We start from the raw sequence: 17607 nt of genomic DNA, 5'->3' as shown, positions 1-17607 counted from the left end.
AGAAAACACACACTGGTATAATTGGATGTATGTGGGAGACACTGGGATCCAGTGAGTCAATACATGTGAGAAGCTACAGGCTACAGAAATAAACTACAGCTTCTGTCAAATATATATTATACTCCTAAATACACTTAAAAACAAATCCATTCAACCAAAATGTTTCGTTGTTTGTTATGCTCACTTGGTGTCACATATATGAACACACACTTTGTATAACATATATGATTTTTGTGATTTTTATTCATTTATAATTCAGAGTTGTGTACTATTTTAATGAGGTGAAGTCATATGTAACATGATCTTAACTGCACACATTTGATTGTGATCATTAGTGTGGATGTTTTCTGTGGTATATAGATTAAAAGTCTCATTTCAATAGCTACTGTGTAGCACTGTTTAAAGGTTTAAAGGTAACGTGTGTATGTTATAAAACGAGTCTATATTGCAGATATATGTAATATGTAACAGAATGTTGTTCTGTATATCACGATATATTTAGTGTTTTGAAACAGGTCTTTGTGTTGAATATAAACTCGCTCCTCCTCCGGACATCATCCGGATTCTGCTCCGGGTTTTCCTGCTTCCCCTTCAGATCAATGAATCGCGCCGCAGAGCTGAGCAGCGCGAGCGGGGCGTCAGAGTCGCGTGTGTCCGCCGCGCGTCAGGACCGGAGGATGGAGAGTCGCGCAGTTTAACGGCTCCGTCTCACCCGTGGCTTCAGTTGCGCTCGCTGCTGATCGGTTCTCTGTACCGGGAGCGGATGAATGAAACTGCGGATTGATTGATTCATATCGAGGATTTGTCACGTTATTGATCATCATGGGCCGCGTCACCGGAGATCTGAAGAGACTTCACGCGCTTCTCACGAGCTTCTGTGTCCTCACCTGCGTCTCCACGACACACGGTAAGAGCCCTTTACACAGACTCACACGTGATCGCGTGTTTAAGAGACGCTCAGGTGTACTTCTGCTGTAAGACGCATGAATGATGTTGCTTTATTCTCAAAGTGTGTGTGTGTGTGATGCCCAGAGTTGACGGGTTCACTGGGAGGACTGGTGTAGTTGCGCACCGGTTGATGGTGAGAGACCGTGTTGCTCGTTGAGTCTGACTGTAAAAATCATTTTCACTTTTATTCGAGACTCTCTCGTGTCAGATTCAAGTCGTTATTAAATGATTGTCTGGCAGCAGATGCGCAGTGACGCGCGCGTAATATGTCCGCGTCGCGTTTGCGCGTCGAGCGTCTGCATGCACTGCGCGTTACGCACGAGATGTGAAATGTACTTAAATGTTTTTTTAAATGTGTGCTTTTGAAAGGGAGCAAATTACTCGATCTCTGTTTTAATAAAGATACCCCATCATATCGTTTTATTATACTTCTGAAGCACTTGGTGACCTTTGACTATGAATGTCATAATTAAACAATGGTTACTGTAGGATGCTCATGGTTCATTTGCATTAGATCATGTGTTGTTTAGTGTGACGAGGGTTTGGGTGTCGAACAGCACACGCGGCTTTTCTCAAACTTATGTTCTTCATAATAAAGTCCAGCATCAGTTTATTGTGATTAAAGCCTGTGGATTCAGCTCGTGTATTTACCCATCACGCCAGCAGAGGCGCACTTCTACATCACAGCCCTGTCTGTTTGAGAAGATCATATATGCATCAGGTGGTTTGTTTATATTGACCGGTGTCCAGATATTTGAAATGAGCATGTTTAGATTCATTAGTTGAATCATCTGGACGTTGTACATCGCATTATTATTGTTTGCAGTGAGCTGAAACTAAAAAGGGTCTTTACAGTCAGACAGGATGATACCGCGCTGTCTGTATTTGGGAGGCAGAAGGATGCTTTTGTTGTTTTAGAAATACTCTTCATTTATCAAAACATCTCAATTGGAAACAGATGTGCCGCTCTCTCTGTTTTCCACCCAAGAGACAAGAAAGGTTGTTGAAGGTGACTGTTTGCCATATGGATTTTTTAATAAATGTTTCCTCAGAAGTAATAAATATGGCCTTTTGTGTACTGTAGAATGTTTTGCGTTCTCTGTTGAGTCTCAATCATTTCTCACAGTAATGTCTTTATTTTGTGACGTACGGGTCGCTTCTCTTCTGAATGGCTCATGGGAGTCTACAGGTTCATCTATCTGGGCATATCTGTTATTATGTATTGATGATGGTGAATGATGGTTGGTATAGTAAAATAAATCGATTTGTAAGTGTGTGTATTCAGTGCAAGAAAAGATTATCCAACATTATCCAAACTACACAAGCTACACAGTGTTTTTCTGTTCAGCCATTATTGTGTATAATTATGCGTGTTGGTTGTGTTTTTTGGTTTTGGAACAGCAGTGAATATCCAGCGGCTATGATGTCGTGTTGTCAGATGAAATGTGACGGCACGTTTAGCTGCTGGTGTGTTTTCAGGTTACACAGGGTTAGGAATAATAAAATGCACAGCATTAAACAGTGTGTCATATCAGCTCGCATCAGCACCGGCGCAGCTGCTGCATACAGATGAGCAGTCAGCTGTCTGCGTCTGCGCACGTCTAAACGCTCTCTCTCTCTCTCTCACTCATTCATTCGCTCTTGGTATCTAATTCCACGGTGTTGTTGGCAGATCGATGGCTATAACATTATTCCACACACCTGAGCTGCTTCAATAGTTTGTGTGATTTTCACCTTCATCAGTGCTTCAGCATCTCTCATCTGCAGCCGCGCGTCTCACTGGCTCATCATCATCTGCTTCAATAGAATCTCGAACACATTACGGCTCGGTTGCCCCGCTGCTTATTTCAGTGCTCATTAGAACAAGCACAAAACAAATGCACAATGTTTTTCAATAATAATGACGTTTAATTGCTACAATCTACAATCGCTACAACCACTACACGTGCTAAGCTGTTGTGTTTTGCTGTCTGTGTAGAGCGTTTCGCTGAATATTCTTTGTTATTTATCCTCAGAAATAATCATAATGGCTAATTTTGCTACTCAATTATAATATAAGAATAGAAGTTTATATATATATATATATATATATATATTTCAGATTTTTTATATATAATGATTTTGTCACTCAATCATTTTTAATTGTATTTTTTTAAATGGTCATTGCTTGCAAGACAGTATTTATGTTGTAGTACACGAAAAAGTGCAAATTAAAGACAGGACAGAAATACCATTTTTACTTAAAGAGTTCATTTGCATAACCTTTAAACACAATTAAAACACGATAACACATATTGAAGAGTTTCTCCAGTAAAATGTCGCTGTCAAAGTCATGATCATGATTTAGATTTTGTTCCAGTATATATGCAGCGTGTGTGTGATGCAGATGCTGTAAATGCGCCGGTGCGTCAGTAATCTTTGTAAGTGCTCATAAATTCAGTCTGTGCTGTACTTCACTAAGAGGTAAAGCACCTGTTCGGCAGCCAGTGCTCATAAATACAAGCTTCTCTCTGTAATGTTATGATGCAGAATGGCTGATCCAGGGTCAGTGATGCAGCATGGCCTCCATCAACATGTCATGTGTTTTAATGATGGGTTTATGTCCTCCTGTTTGTCCCGAGAGGACGACACCGCAGCACTTTGAATCATTTTATCTAATTGTTTATTACAACATGTCACGTCTTTAACGTGATTTTTAAGTTATTTTGTATATTTCTCAGGGTAACTGTCTGAAAGCGTTCTGTTGGGGTCTTATTAATGAGCAGTGAAAGCCGTGATGTATTTGTTATTTGGGCGTTCTTCGCATGCTGTTAATGCAGTTTGACGTTTGTCAAAACACGCTGTAGGGGCCCAGTAACCATCATACGGTACAGAACATCACATCTGACGGCACCATAAGTTCTGCACTCTTTCTTCATATGACTTCATTTAGCATGAACTCTGCGCCGGCGAATGGAGACAGACGCAGAAAGCTTTGTGTGTTTGTGGAGACGTGAACAAAGTTTCTCTGAACTTGAGAATTTGACTCCGGCTGAAGGTTAATTGAAGTGTTATTAGTTTGTGATTCTCTCACAGTTTGAGAGTTTTATGATGGGATGTAATTCTTCTCATCTGTTCTAGTGAGATCAAACATGAATATTATCTCTGAATTATCTTCATGCTGGCACACAGACAAGATCCTTGGTGACTTAATGGAGTTTTATGGAGTGGAATTATGTTTTTTTTATCTCTTATAGTTTGTGTATATTATGTACATACAGTTAGCGTAGAATCAGCTTAGAGACAAATTAGAAATGAACAACTGCCCTTTAAATATTTCTCAAATGCTGCAGATTTCTTTGTAAAGTAAAATAATATTTATGTCAAATAACAAAACTAAACTGCAATATAATCCCTACTGAACACACAGCTGATTTGCTCTAGACGAAGGTGAAATAAAGAAAATGTCTCCCTGGCTTTCTCTCTTACATAATCAGACTTTACCTTCCACATATCAAACAGTCTCTCAGACGTGCTTCTGTTGCTGTTGAGAAAGCATTTCCCATCTTCATCTTGTCCATCCGTTTCACACATGATGTTATGAAGGGAATCATTTGCATTGAAGTCTGTGTGGTTGTGTTTCATTTGCCAGCGGTGAGAACTGTGACCTCTTTTACCACACAAATACATGTCTCTGACTGCTGCAGGAGAAATAGATTCATAAGTCAAGACTTAATTAGTGAATTAATTTGATTTAACAGCAGAACAGACATCATCATCATCACACATTAAATAGAAAGAAAGAAAAACAGTATTCATAAAAAGTACTGTAATAGTACACACACACCCACAATGATCTCACTGTGATGCTGGAGTCGCTTCTGGTTGCTAGGATGTTGTGAGTGGTTGCTAGGGTTTTACTACTGTTACTGGTTGTTAAGATGTTCTGGGTGGCTGTTAACTCATTGCTATGCAGTTTCACTGGTGCTTTGAGTGGTTGCTAGGTTGCTTTAAATGGTCGCTAAGGTGTCCAGTTGTCTGGCGGTAGCGATGCTTGACTTGGTATTAAAGGTCCAGTCAGTAATATCTAGTGGCAAGATTGTAAATAGCCAAGCGCTCACTACTCTCCGTACCTTTCAGAACATGGCCGATTACATGTAAGGGGACCCGCGGCGTATGTAGATAGAAATAGGTCTTTCTAAGGTAATATAAACACAACGCTTCATTGTGTAAGCTCTTTATACACCTCTGAAGACATGGCTTTGTTTATTAGATTGCATTTCTATCCATAGATCATCCCAAAAATGACACACTGGACCTTTAATTTATTAATCCTGTTGAGTTTTTGTGATATTGTTGACATGAATAATTGGACTCTGTACAGATAGAGAAGGTAAAAGAGCTTTTGCTAGACGAGGTCACATCCCACTTGAGAATGGGTGACAGAGTTTTGCTATAAAATGATCGTGTAGTCAGGTGATGGCATGATATTCTCAGGGTGTGTGTGTACATTAAGATTCAGGGCTGTGTCGACCTTTAAACTGGATGATCTTATTGTCTTGTCTGTATTTAGTATTCCTCTTCAGTACTATTGTTGCATTTGGTGATATTTGGTAGTATTTATATAGTTATTGGTATAGAGGATCGGTTCGGTTCGGTTGCGATTCCTCTGCAGGCGAGTAACAAAAAGAACAGAAATATGTTTGTGGGGAGACGCGCATCTGTTAGGAGCGTCGCATTGAAATGTGAGGTTTCACTTGTTTGTCATTCTGAGAGCGTATCGGTCTGCACAATCGCAGCGAATGCCAGGAAAACAAAAACAGATGGATTCCTGCAGACGCATACGGCCGGTGTTGCCATACATGAACAGGCAACACAAATAGATGAACACACACACACACACACAACAGCAGTGTGATGTCCTGCTCTTGAGCCGTGTGGTTTTATTGCTGTTATAGTATCGTTATAGTAGTTCAACCAGCAGGTGTCCAGTTAGATCTGCTTTGATAAACTGAGATGAATGCTCGTCTGTCACCGGAGAGAAACATTACTGTGCTGACGTTAATTTTTCTCAATTTGCTAATAAATGGAGCAAACCGCTGCAGTATGACGATAAGACGGTAAAGAATGAAACATCATTACAATAAATTCATGAATATTCACTCAAGATTACTTCATGCGTTTAACGAGTCATGAAAAACGTACTTTACAAAATGTTTTGTGGAAATGTTTTATTGATGTTTTGTCGTAAATAAATTCAACCAGCAGGTTTAAAGACTTTTATGCGGTTGTCTGTGTGTAATCTGTGCTCTTGAATAAAGAATGGTTTAACATAAATGACTCTTCTGGTTATGATTCAAATGGATGAATAATGTACTGTAAGTGTGAAGTGTGTCTCTTGAGTGTTGTGTATTCTGGACTGGATTACAGAACCCGAGTCTGCCTACGCTGGCCCACGGTTTACCATATTCGGCTCATTTTATTGAATTTTGTTTGCAAATTGATGTTGAAAGCACAGCGCTCCTCTAATGATGTTGAGCGGTGAGGGAACATGTTCTGCTTTACAGCGTTTATACTAACATCTGTGATTCAAAAACACGCTCAATACTCATAAAACCACATCATCTGACGCCAGATTAACACACATTTAACATTAACTATATGGGCATCACCCACATTACACACACAGAGAGACTGAATGAGAAACAGACAGACAGAAATAGCGAGGGATAGATATGAAGCAGTGAGAGGAGAATGTTAAAGAGCGCTGGTCTGCATACAGCAGCAGAGTCACAGCGCTGAAAGAAAAGACGAGTTGATGATATCTCGCCCTGAAAAGAGCCGCCTGTTCAAAGGGTCACTGCTCATTTCCATCACAATTCAACCCATCTGTCCACACTTGGCCCACCGAACACTGACTCTCTCTCTCTCTCTCTCTGTGTGTTTTATTATCATGAGTGTGTATGACTGTAGTGTGTGTGTCATATTGTTATGAGTGTGTGTAAAGCCTGAAGTATAGTTCCCTTTTTACGCGTACGCCAGAGACAGCGTACATTTAGTCACCAAGTGATTTTCTCCACACTAGAAATTCACCTTCAAAAACTCAAAAGACATAAACAACAACCAGGTCAGCTGAAAAAAAGCAACATTTCTTGTAATAAAAACTAGCTTGCAGCTTCTGTTAAAAGACCGCGCGCCCTTATTAAACGGATAAACTGAAACATCGAACATGAAGCGTTTCTTCCCTGTAGAAGAACATTTAAAGGAAACGACCACAGAAAACCAAGTGAAATACTTTTGTCTGTCACTGATATCAAATGTAAGCATGAGAACTCAGTTTGTCACTGCCCTAAACCCTGTTGTGTTTTCTTCCATGAATTTCTATGAAGAACAAGATTAACGTGAGACTATTCTTATCAACAGAAAAACTGCTTGTTCTTTTAACAAGAGCTGGTGTTTATTACAATTAAGGTTTAATAGAAATGACCTTTTACGTGGTCATTGTTTCAGGATGTTAAGCTGTTTCTTTATAATGGATTTCTATGGGTAAGACACCCTTAACGTGAGATGTGTCACTTTATCCGTTTAATAAAGACTTCTTGTTCTTTTAACAGCAGCTAGTGTTTATTACGAGGTTTGACAGGAATAGGCCATTTTCACAATGACGTCATTCAACTTTCGCCTTTTCGCAAACCAGTGTATCAGAACTTGCGTTTTGCCCTCGCACTAAAATTTAACAACAGCGACTGAAAATACAAGTGTTCAAGACATCGGTAAGATTATTATTGTGTTTAGTATCAGGCATGTTAATATTTCGTAAGGTTATTGACTGACAGAACATGTTTTCGAGTACTTATCCTAGCACCTTCGCTAACGCAAAAAGAAAAGAAAACACTAACCTTCATAAGATTTTGATCTTGTCGTAAGCGACTTGTCATCTAGCTGTATTTGTGTCAGCTGTGTAAGGGACTTGGTTAACTCCATAATGAAGGCACTAGCGGAAGTAACGATACACTGCTTCACAGCAGAACGGAAGATGCGTGACGTCATGTGAAAAGGGCCTATTTGAGCTCACCTGGTCGCAGATTCTGGTTAACAAACCACTTTTATCTTGGTTTCTCAGTTAATACTCGCATGTTCCCATTTAATGAACATCACCTTAAGCTGCACAATAAAAACACCTTGTGATTTCATGGTTGTCCAACATCAATGCAAAACATAGGCATTTTGAGTTTGTGAACGTGTTTCCCAATTGAGAAAATCCCTCGCCGGCCTCTATCTGCACTTGGAACAGTGCCATGACGCCATGTGCAAAGTACGTGCAGGACATGCATGCGCATTTCATTTCTTGCAGTAGTAACCAGTTTAACCACTAGGTGGACAACCGTGTCCTGGGAGCATCGATTTAAGGTCGCAGAAGAAAACCTGCCCCCTGTAGGCCCGGAGAGGTCAGGCAATATGTCGTAATGCGCATGCATCAAGACCCGTATGATTTGAAGGAAGTACACTTTGCGTTAGGCTTAATGTACTGTGTTGGTGTTCTGAGCGTGTAGGATTGTGATGTGTGTGCGTGTGTGTTTAATTGGGTTCTGAGATGTAATTCTGAGTTGTGATGTGTGTGTTGGTGTGCTGTTGTTCTTTGTGTAAGTCTTAAAGGGACAGTTCACCCTGTCATTTCCTCATGTCATTTCAATCCTTTGTGATTTTCACAATGTGTATTTTTCCAGGGGATGTTAAGGTCCGGCAAGGACAAAAGCACATAAACCATCATAAAAGACGTGCGAAGGAATGTGTCGTATGAGTTTAGAATGACGTGATGTTGAATGAAAGGTTTTCTGGAACAGTCTTTCAGTTTCTGCTGCTCATCTCCGTCGGCTGATTCAGATGTGATGTGGTGCAGTAGGTTAATTCACCGCGGCGAGAGCTTCGTTCTGTCAGATTCAGTCACGCCTGGTGCAGAGGAACAGCATTTCTCTGACCGAGTGGAGGACGATTTAAACCTTGACAAGTATAATAGCATTTGCTAAATCACTAAACCGGGCAGATCTCTCAGTGAAATCCAACATAAAAAGCCATATAAAAAATACATGAAACTAAATGAACAGTGTAGAATTGGGCACAAAAGAGGCGAATTAATGAAGTCAAGAAAAATGAATAAATAAAAGAAGCCCCCTCTCACTCCTTATTGCCCTTTTCTAATTGCACCTGGTGCACCAACCTGAGCCCCGATGGGGTGAACAGCCGGCCGGCGGAGAGTCTCTCAACGGGACGTTAGGCGTTCTTCATTGATTCACTCTTTCCCCTCCATCTCTCTTTATTTCGGCTGTAATTTGCTCTTGGTAATTGGCCCGCCGCATTCTGTCAACACAGAGGGGTGTGTGATGTCGCTGTGAGGGGTCATTAGAGAGCCGCGCTCATGTCGCTACATAAAGAGGCCACGCTGTGACCCTGTGATTCCCATGAGCCCCTGCGTCTTTGTGCAGGAACAGAAGGAGGAATTCACGGCAGGTTAAAGATAAAAGAGCAGAGAACATACGGGCCGGCGTCACACTTAACGGCTTTTGTCGCGCTCTGAGATAATGAGTCAGTAAAGTGAGTCGAAAGACAATATTTTTGTTGACCAAATGCTGAAGTAATTAACACGTTAAAGAAGTGTGTTTATGATACCTCAAACACTGCTGTCAATCAAGAGAAAACAATGTCCACTATTTCATAGAAAACAATGAGCAGATTTAATGAAAAGTTTATTTGAGACCCTCCTCACCCAATAGATGGACAGTAAAGTGAGAGAGACAGCTGGAAATAGACATCTGCTCCTGACTTTTATTTCATTTGCTCGTCTGTCCTCCTTCCCTTACACTGAACCTCCTGTCGTTGTGTCGCCCCTGTGTGTGTGTGTGTGTGTGTGTGTCGGGCCCCTGATGGAGTCTGGGGTTTAATAACTCGCAGCACATGCGGCCGCATGCTGACTGTGTTTGCTTGTTTGATTTGGCTTCTGCTGCTCAAGATGTGAGATGCACTTGACCGCAGATGCAGGATGAGCAAACAGCATCTTCTCCATCACGGCAGACAGACAGGGTTTAGACCTGTCTTTAGCTCTGTCTGTCTGTCGCGTTGATGCCAGAATGACCATCTGCGGTCTCTCAGAAACGCATCATCTGCAGCGCTCCTCTGTGCTCCTCTCACAGGCAATTAATTGATGAATTTAATGAAGCGGTGGCCAAGGCTGCTATCACTGAGGAAATCTCCCCCATGAAGCGGAAGTTGCCATTGTATTTACTTCCTTATTTTGACACATTTCCGAGTAAAATGGTATTTCGACGCAGAAAACTAATGGGCATGGCTTTTTTGTCTTTTTCTGTGATTGCATTTTGAAATGGAACTGGCAGCAGACTGACAGGTGAAGGGGAGGAGTTAACGGATGCTCCGCCCAAGCCGTCTAACACATGTCATTTCAGATGGATAGTCACTAGAGGGAGGAAGTGTGTTTTCAGATTTGAACTGAAGATGATGAGGGCACATGAATTTTAAAAGAGAACGATCCACATTGATAAACTATTTACAATAAACGCTGCAATATTTCATGAGAAAATACAAATAGGCATTTCTCATTTCACTGGGACTTTAAGTTCTCACATGCTCTCCTAGAGAGCCTGAAAGTGAAAAGTCCCATTATAAACTCTGACATTTCTCATTCTAAGATCATTTTACTACTTCATTGTCAACAGTTGACTTGTGTATTTAAGGCATATGACATTTGAGCAAAGAAATGTTTATTTTAAAGTCTTGAAGTGCGGTGTATTATTCAGCATGTGTAGATTATTAATAGTTGGGTATTTTAATAGTTTGTAGGAAGTTTAGTTCAGCCCACAGTTGACTTTCAGATGTTATCGTATTTGTTGTAGAATTATTCCCAGCATGCGCCTCAATGTTTTAAATGTCTTTAATTAATGAGCTTCATGAAGGAGTGAATCAATCTGATGTATTACCGCGGTAAATGAGTCCGGCTATGAGGTGCTGGTGTGTGAATTCTAGCGGGTATCACAGCAGTTTTGTGTGTAGAGGTTCAGAGTCAGTGTGTGTTAATGCACAAAAGGTTATTGGAAATCTCATCATCCTTATTTTTTTTATCAGAGAATCATGGGGGTTTTATGGTCTGAGCTTAAGTCCTTCCTGTGGCTCTCACAAAAAATCCTTTCAGAGACTTTAACCTGAACAATACTTTAATGAATCAGAGGCGAGCCGTGTGGATTTACCGGGTCAGACACCTCACACACACACACACACACACACATATATGTCAGCCCGTGTGTGTGTGACATCAGCATTAAAGCTCTGGATCTGAGCTTCAGGGTGTCTGATCCACAGTCCAGGATCAGCCCTGTAAGTTTTTCATTGCCTGCAGACATAAATCCTGCTTTAAAAGAGCACCGTTACCACACACACAGAGCGCCACATAAGACGTTATGTTTCAGAGACGCACAGACACACGAGCGGCTGATGGATTGACCATCAGGCTCATCCGGAACAGAGAAAATCTTCAGATGTGAGACGGTTTTAACATGCGCTGTGTGTTTGACCTCTCACAGACCGTCGACATCTTTACTGCGGGCTTCTGATGTTCAGGTTAAATCTCTGTGATTCAGAAGAGCTACTTCGCTCAATTCACTGTATTTGTATAATTTAGTCCTCATACTGGGAACACTTATTATTTATCTTCTAAAACATTTCAATTCAATTTCACTATATAGAAGTTCACAACATACATGAAGGCAGTGGGTTACTGTAGGAAAGAGATATGTGCAAAGTCTGTTTAAGGTATGAGTGAATAATAGTAAGAGAAAGTAACATCTCTAGAGATTATAAATGTGTTTCAGGTGCTATTAAAGCAGTAAATGCTGATTGTTGTGTGATCGAGTGATGTGTGTGTGTGTGTGTGTGTGATGTTCAGGTCTTTTTATTAATGCCGTCCCAGAGACGAGCTGTTGAGGACGGATGAGTCTGTCGTTGGCTTTGATTCTATCAGCGTGGATTCTGCTCACGGTGAGCGTGTTGACGTCTCTCTTTAACTCGTGAAATTGTTCTGACATGAAATAAAATCCATCCCATCATGGCAAAGGCCGAAAAACAAATGAGTGAAATCTTACAGACGGACGGGGACAGAGATGTGTATCCAGCCCTACAGTGTTTGTCCTCATTTCGTGAAGCTTCGCCTGCTGTTTTCCGTCATCATTATGATTGAAGTAAAGCGCTGTCAAACATAGTCTGTCTTTCTTTTTCAGGTCAAGTCAGATTGATTTATATGGCGCTTTTCACATTGATTAAAAGCAGACAAACTCCACAGTCTAAAGTATGACGAAATGGCCTACAAACTTTATCAGAACTTGAATTAAACAAGCAGTGGACATCAGTTGATGAACTCTATCCAACAATGCAATGTAGTGAAGTTTCTATTCCCTGTGAAAGCTGTGCACTTCATTCATTCATACCGCATACTCATGACACACTAACAAACATACTGTAAATGTGTTTTGTGTGTATGAAGTATTAAGTGTTTGTGGGAGGGTGGGGTTTAAGAAATGGGGGTGTGTCTAATGAGAGCCAAATGGGCAGATCTGAAACTTCTACGCATCACAAGAGCATATGTAAATATCCATACTATCCATCTACATATATATCTAGGACTGCATATCAATGAAATCACAAGGCTTGGATTCTGTGTTTTCTGCAGCTCTTCTGTGATCTACGGCTCACTTCAAGATTATACTGTGCAACACTCGTCAAACATCATCATTATAAATATACTTTATTATCATGAAAAGGTTTGAAGAACAGTGATAGAATATGTGCGTCTACGTTCGCCGCTATCTCCTATATAGTGCACTGTATCGGGTGTCCACCATTTCTGAAGCGTTGTCCAAAACTCATTCCCTGCATTCTATCACTACCTTTTACCCACAATGCATTCTGATTTTGAGTGTACATCCGATGTCCACTCGTTCACTCACTATTTCCCACGAATCAACCCTCTGATTAGAATCAGCTGGTGGAGACTGACCGTTTATACTTTGTTCTTGTTGACACTTATTTGCTACTTTTCGAGAATAAACAGATTAATGAAATGTTATAGACAGTGGTGCTTTATTTGAAATAAACAGTTTTTTTTGTTGTCTTTATTAAAAACTAAAAGGTGAAAATGAACTTGACCTTTTTATTAAACAACCCATGAAGCCACACAGGTGTCAGACGCAGGTTATATTATGAGAATAAAAATGACACAACATATGGTCCCAGCCCTATATGCTATATATCCCTCCACGTGTTTGTGAAGGGTGGAGTTATGGAAAGAGGGGCGTGTCTAATCCACACTTCATGTGTCACTCAAGACTCCAGCATCCGGCTCTGTTTGTCTTCACGAGCGCAGTCATGTCCTGGTGTAGTTGTGTCCTGTGACAGATCGAGGAGAGTTATCGCAGGATTCAGAGTCGGCTGTAGCACTGATAACACTTAACTGATGCTCAACGTAAAGGTCGATCATTGAACGCTGACAGTGATGGACAATATAAACTTCAGGAGAGCTTACGGTCTTAATGTCTGACCGGCTGTGAGCCGTCCACTGTGAGATGATGCTCATTTGCTACAAACTCTTGACTTGACAAGGTTCGGCCCTTCAAATGCATTTCTGTTTCTGGTGCAATGGGCTGTTAAACCTCTGGACGGTTAATGGAATAACCTCAACCAATCATTCATCCTCATGTCGTGAGTTTCTTTCTTCTTCAGAACACAAAAGAAGATAATTTGAAGAATGTTGGTAATCAAACAACACTTTCAATTGAACAAACACAAAACCACATTTCTCAAAATATCTTGAAGAAAAACTCACATACAGGTTTATAACCACATGAAAAGGAGATATACGATGAGAGAATTGTGATTTAAGGGTCAGCTGGATGTTTGTGTTTGAGTTCATGTCGATGAGTGAACTCTCGTGTTGTACATGTATTCTGATCGCATGGTTTATATGTGGTATTATTGATGGTACATTTGAAGTGTGTTCTCGGGCTGGTGTGATGTGTTGTAAAGAGAGAGCAGCGGTGTAGTTTGCCGTCTTGTCTTCTCTCTTTATGGATCGGTATGCAGTGACACGATTCTGTTGGCATTTATTCTCCAGCCTGCCTCCGCATGCACTGGCCGTTTCCCCTGACACGCGCTGGAATAGAGCCGCACAACGCCGCGCCCTGCATACTGATGCCATTCTCTTCTTCCTCAAACATCCAGCGGTCAGGGATTTGACCCCAACAAAACACCTCCATCAGCTCTCCATCTGCACATCTGTTCGCTTCACATCTTACCTGATGTACTCGTATAAATCTCTCTCTCTCTCTGTGTGTGTGTGTGTGTGCATTATATATCTACATGTAATTGAGTTTTTATGTAAATGTCATAATGTCTGACCTTTTGTTAGTCTAATGAATATATTTTAGAAATGATATCACACCTGGTTCATTCATCACTCATCACAGCATTTCTGTGGGAAACAACATTCCTCGCATTTACAAACAGTCGCTGATCTGAGATCTGCCCTTTCTCAAAACTGAATCTCATGCCTTTAACATAGACACAAACGTCGAGCTTCTCTTTGGGGACGTGAGGTTTAGCTCATGTAAAATTCACACACTGCTTCTCTCCGATTGAAGATTGAATTCTGCAGTGTAATTCATAGCGCCGAACGCTTGTGAAATGTTGTTTATAGATCAGCGGCGGTTGTGATGGAGTGCCAGTGGCCGGAGTGTGACAGGGCTTCAGCGCTCAGCGTGATGAAAACGCCTCTCAGGTCAGACGAACACCTGCGACGGCGCTGATGACTGAGGGACATGAGGCTAATGTGACCACAGTCACTGAATACCATCACACGTTTAAAAAACATTTTTCATTTACATTCATTTACATTTCATTCTTCATGTAAACAACTTGAATTTGAATCTTTATCTTTATAAATACTGCAAATATAAAAGGCATTCCTCTTTACTTTTGTTTGAAATAAGGAGAGAAACTTTAGACGTATATACATATTCTTCATTATTAATCTTCCCCTAGAATGACAGTAAAGCCATTAAATCTGTAAAGAGACACACAGACGGTGTTTGAATGATTCATGTCAATGAATGATGTATATTCTGAGATGATGTTAAACTCATATGTGCTGCTGGATTCTGATTCAAAGCTTCTCCTTCACGGTCTCTGACAAAGTCATATTAATCATTAAAAATGCAGTTAGCACTTTTTAATGGAATATGAGGAATAATTTATGTTTGCATAGCATTTTAGCGGGCAGATTAAACATGTGAATGTCAGTGTATGGTTCTCAGCACAATGCTTTAATGCTGCTTAGGTTTGGAGGAAATTAAAGTTCATATTTAGGAAAGAATGAAGAGGTGGATAAAGAGAAATGAATGAAATCATATTTCGAGCGACTGCATTTCCTGGACAATCTAAACTCTCAATCTATTCAGATTAACAATAGAGTGCCTCTTATATTTGTGTGTGCGCTTAATGGATCTGATGGACACTGATGCTGGAGGTTTAAGTCTCTTTTCTTCTCTCTGTGCGGCGTGTCGACTGATAGCTGTCGTGTCGCCCGAGGGCTCATTCCTCCGCCGCTCTTTGTTCTGTTTGTACGAGCTCTGCGTCTGAATATGATCATATACATTAATTACAGCACAGGGAATCACAACTAACTGAACACTTCTCTCTCTCTCTCCTGCCATGAATAAGTGAAGCTGCGTCATCTGACCTTCATCCTGTGACCTCATCATCCTCATTTCTCATTGGCCGAAAGGGTGACTGATTTAAAGTCATGCATCAACAACACGACACATTTATCACAAAAATACCAACAAGAACAACACAGAAACTATAAACACAACTGTGGTCTGAATCAAGGAACAGTTCGCCCACAAACACAAACACTGAACAGAAGACTTTCTGCGGTGACATATAGCACCAGTGCGCTCACGGCGACCCGACTTCCTTTCCCATCTCAATGTTTCTTTGCTCCACCCAATCCTCAGCTCTCCACTATATTGTCACATTAAAGGCATAAACATCTCTTAAAAAAAGACTTGAGGCCTGATGTACTATGCTTTTCATATGCATAATGATGCATTCTATGCAACATTTTATACACGAGGTCTGTAAACTGTGACTCTTCTGTGTGTGTTTGTTAGACGTGACGGAGCGACAGGAGGGAGAGTGAGGGATTCTCTCGGTGTGAATGAACAAAGGCCTTTAATAGTTAAAGACTAAAGTCAGGTGACCTTACAGCCGAATAAAGCAAATCATTATAGCTTCATAATGGAGCAATCGTGATAGTACAGCTGTAAGACCGAGCAACCGCTGTTCTGCACTGAGCGACTTCTATTAAGAGCATGTCTAGTGTCTCACTACAATAAAAACATCACATGCACCTGTAGAGACGCAATTAAACCTCCCGCAACAATTACATTCACACAACATTTCTATTGTTCAAGAAAAAAACACACACAGACACTCATACACACACACATACAGACACACACACACAGATACACACGCACACGCAGACACACAGACTCACACAGACTCACACAGACACACACACACACACACACACACACACACACACGCACACACACACGCACACACTGAGTTTGTTGAGTTGTGTTGAATAAGAGGCTGTTAGTGAATGACTTTCATCTGCTACACTTCATCTTACTGTAATTATTCTGACTAAATGCCTTTATGCCTTAATGCCGGAGTTCACATTTATTTGAATAATGCATATAGTTTCAAAGCAACTTTTCAGAACGTGTATGTCTCTGAGTTACGTGTTATCAGGGAGGACTGTGTCTGCAGTAATGCCCAACAGAGAGAAGAGAATACAAATCATTGTGTAATGTGCATTCATTTAAACAGAAACAATATGTACATTAAAGTAATGAGGTCAAAACATCACAACATGTTCGATCGGAGTGTGTTTGGCATCATCTCTTCACATTTACTTCATTAATATCACAATATGTGTCGTGAACGTGGAGGGAGAACCCAAGTGCAGGCAGACACGGGAATGAAGGGGTTAAACAGGTTTTAATAAATAAACACAAAGCAAACACCCGCGATGGGGGGAAAACACTGACAAACTAAAATCCAACACTGAAAACAAATACTTCCCACATGGGGGGCAAAAACAAACTATTAGAAAAACAAACTACTAGAAATACAAACAAGGAACTTGAACTAAACATACACGATACAGAAACCAGGAGCTTGAACTACACACACTAGCAGGGACCATGTACAGGGATTACAAGTATACAGGTACAATCAACCAGCACAAGACAATGGACAAGAGGGTATTATATAGGGAGACTAACAAAGGAGATAACGATGGGCAGGAGTGGGTAATGCGACACAGGAGGAAAGCTATACTAGGAACGAGAGGGGCGGGGCCAAATGACGAGACAGGAGAGAACGCATATTATGTCCTGATTGACAATAATATGTTTCTCTCCACATAAAACACGTGGGTCTGTCATGATTCTGCCCCTAGACCAGAAAATCAAGACAAGAGCAGGCAGAATCATGACAGAACCCCCCCCCTTAATGAACGCCCCCTGGCGTTCACCAAGGGAGCAGACTAAC

General features: G+C 40.9%; 1 protein-coding gene across 1 annotated transcript in view; it reads left to right on the top strand.

The window, feature by feature from the left end:
• Positions 1–822: 822 nt before the first annotated feature.
• The window catches only part of dcc (DCC netrin 1 receptor), a gene marked incomplete at its 5' end in the record, with an annotated part of 123842 nt that continues 107057 nt past the window's right edge, over positions 823–17607 (top strand). The window contains one exon of the mRNA XM_079449703.1: positions 823–907. Coding sequence (XP_079305829.1) covers positions 823–907 — 85 coding nt within the window. The remainder of the gene's footprint in view (positions 908–17607) is intronic.

The sequence above is a fragment of the Barbatula barbatula genome (assembly GCF_947034865.1).
Source record: "Barbatula barbatula genome assembly, chromosome: 2".
In the NCBI taxonomy this organism is placed as follows: domain Eukaryota; kingdom Metazoa; phylum Chordata; class Actinopteri; order Cypriniformes; family Nemacheilidae; genus Barbatula; species Barbatula barbatula.
This window is presented reverse-complemented; position numbering and strand designations above follow the sequence as displayed.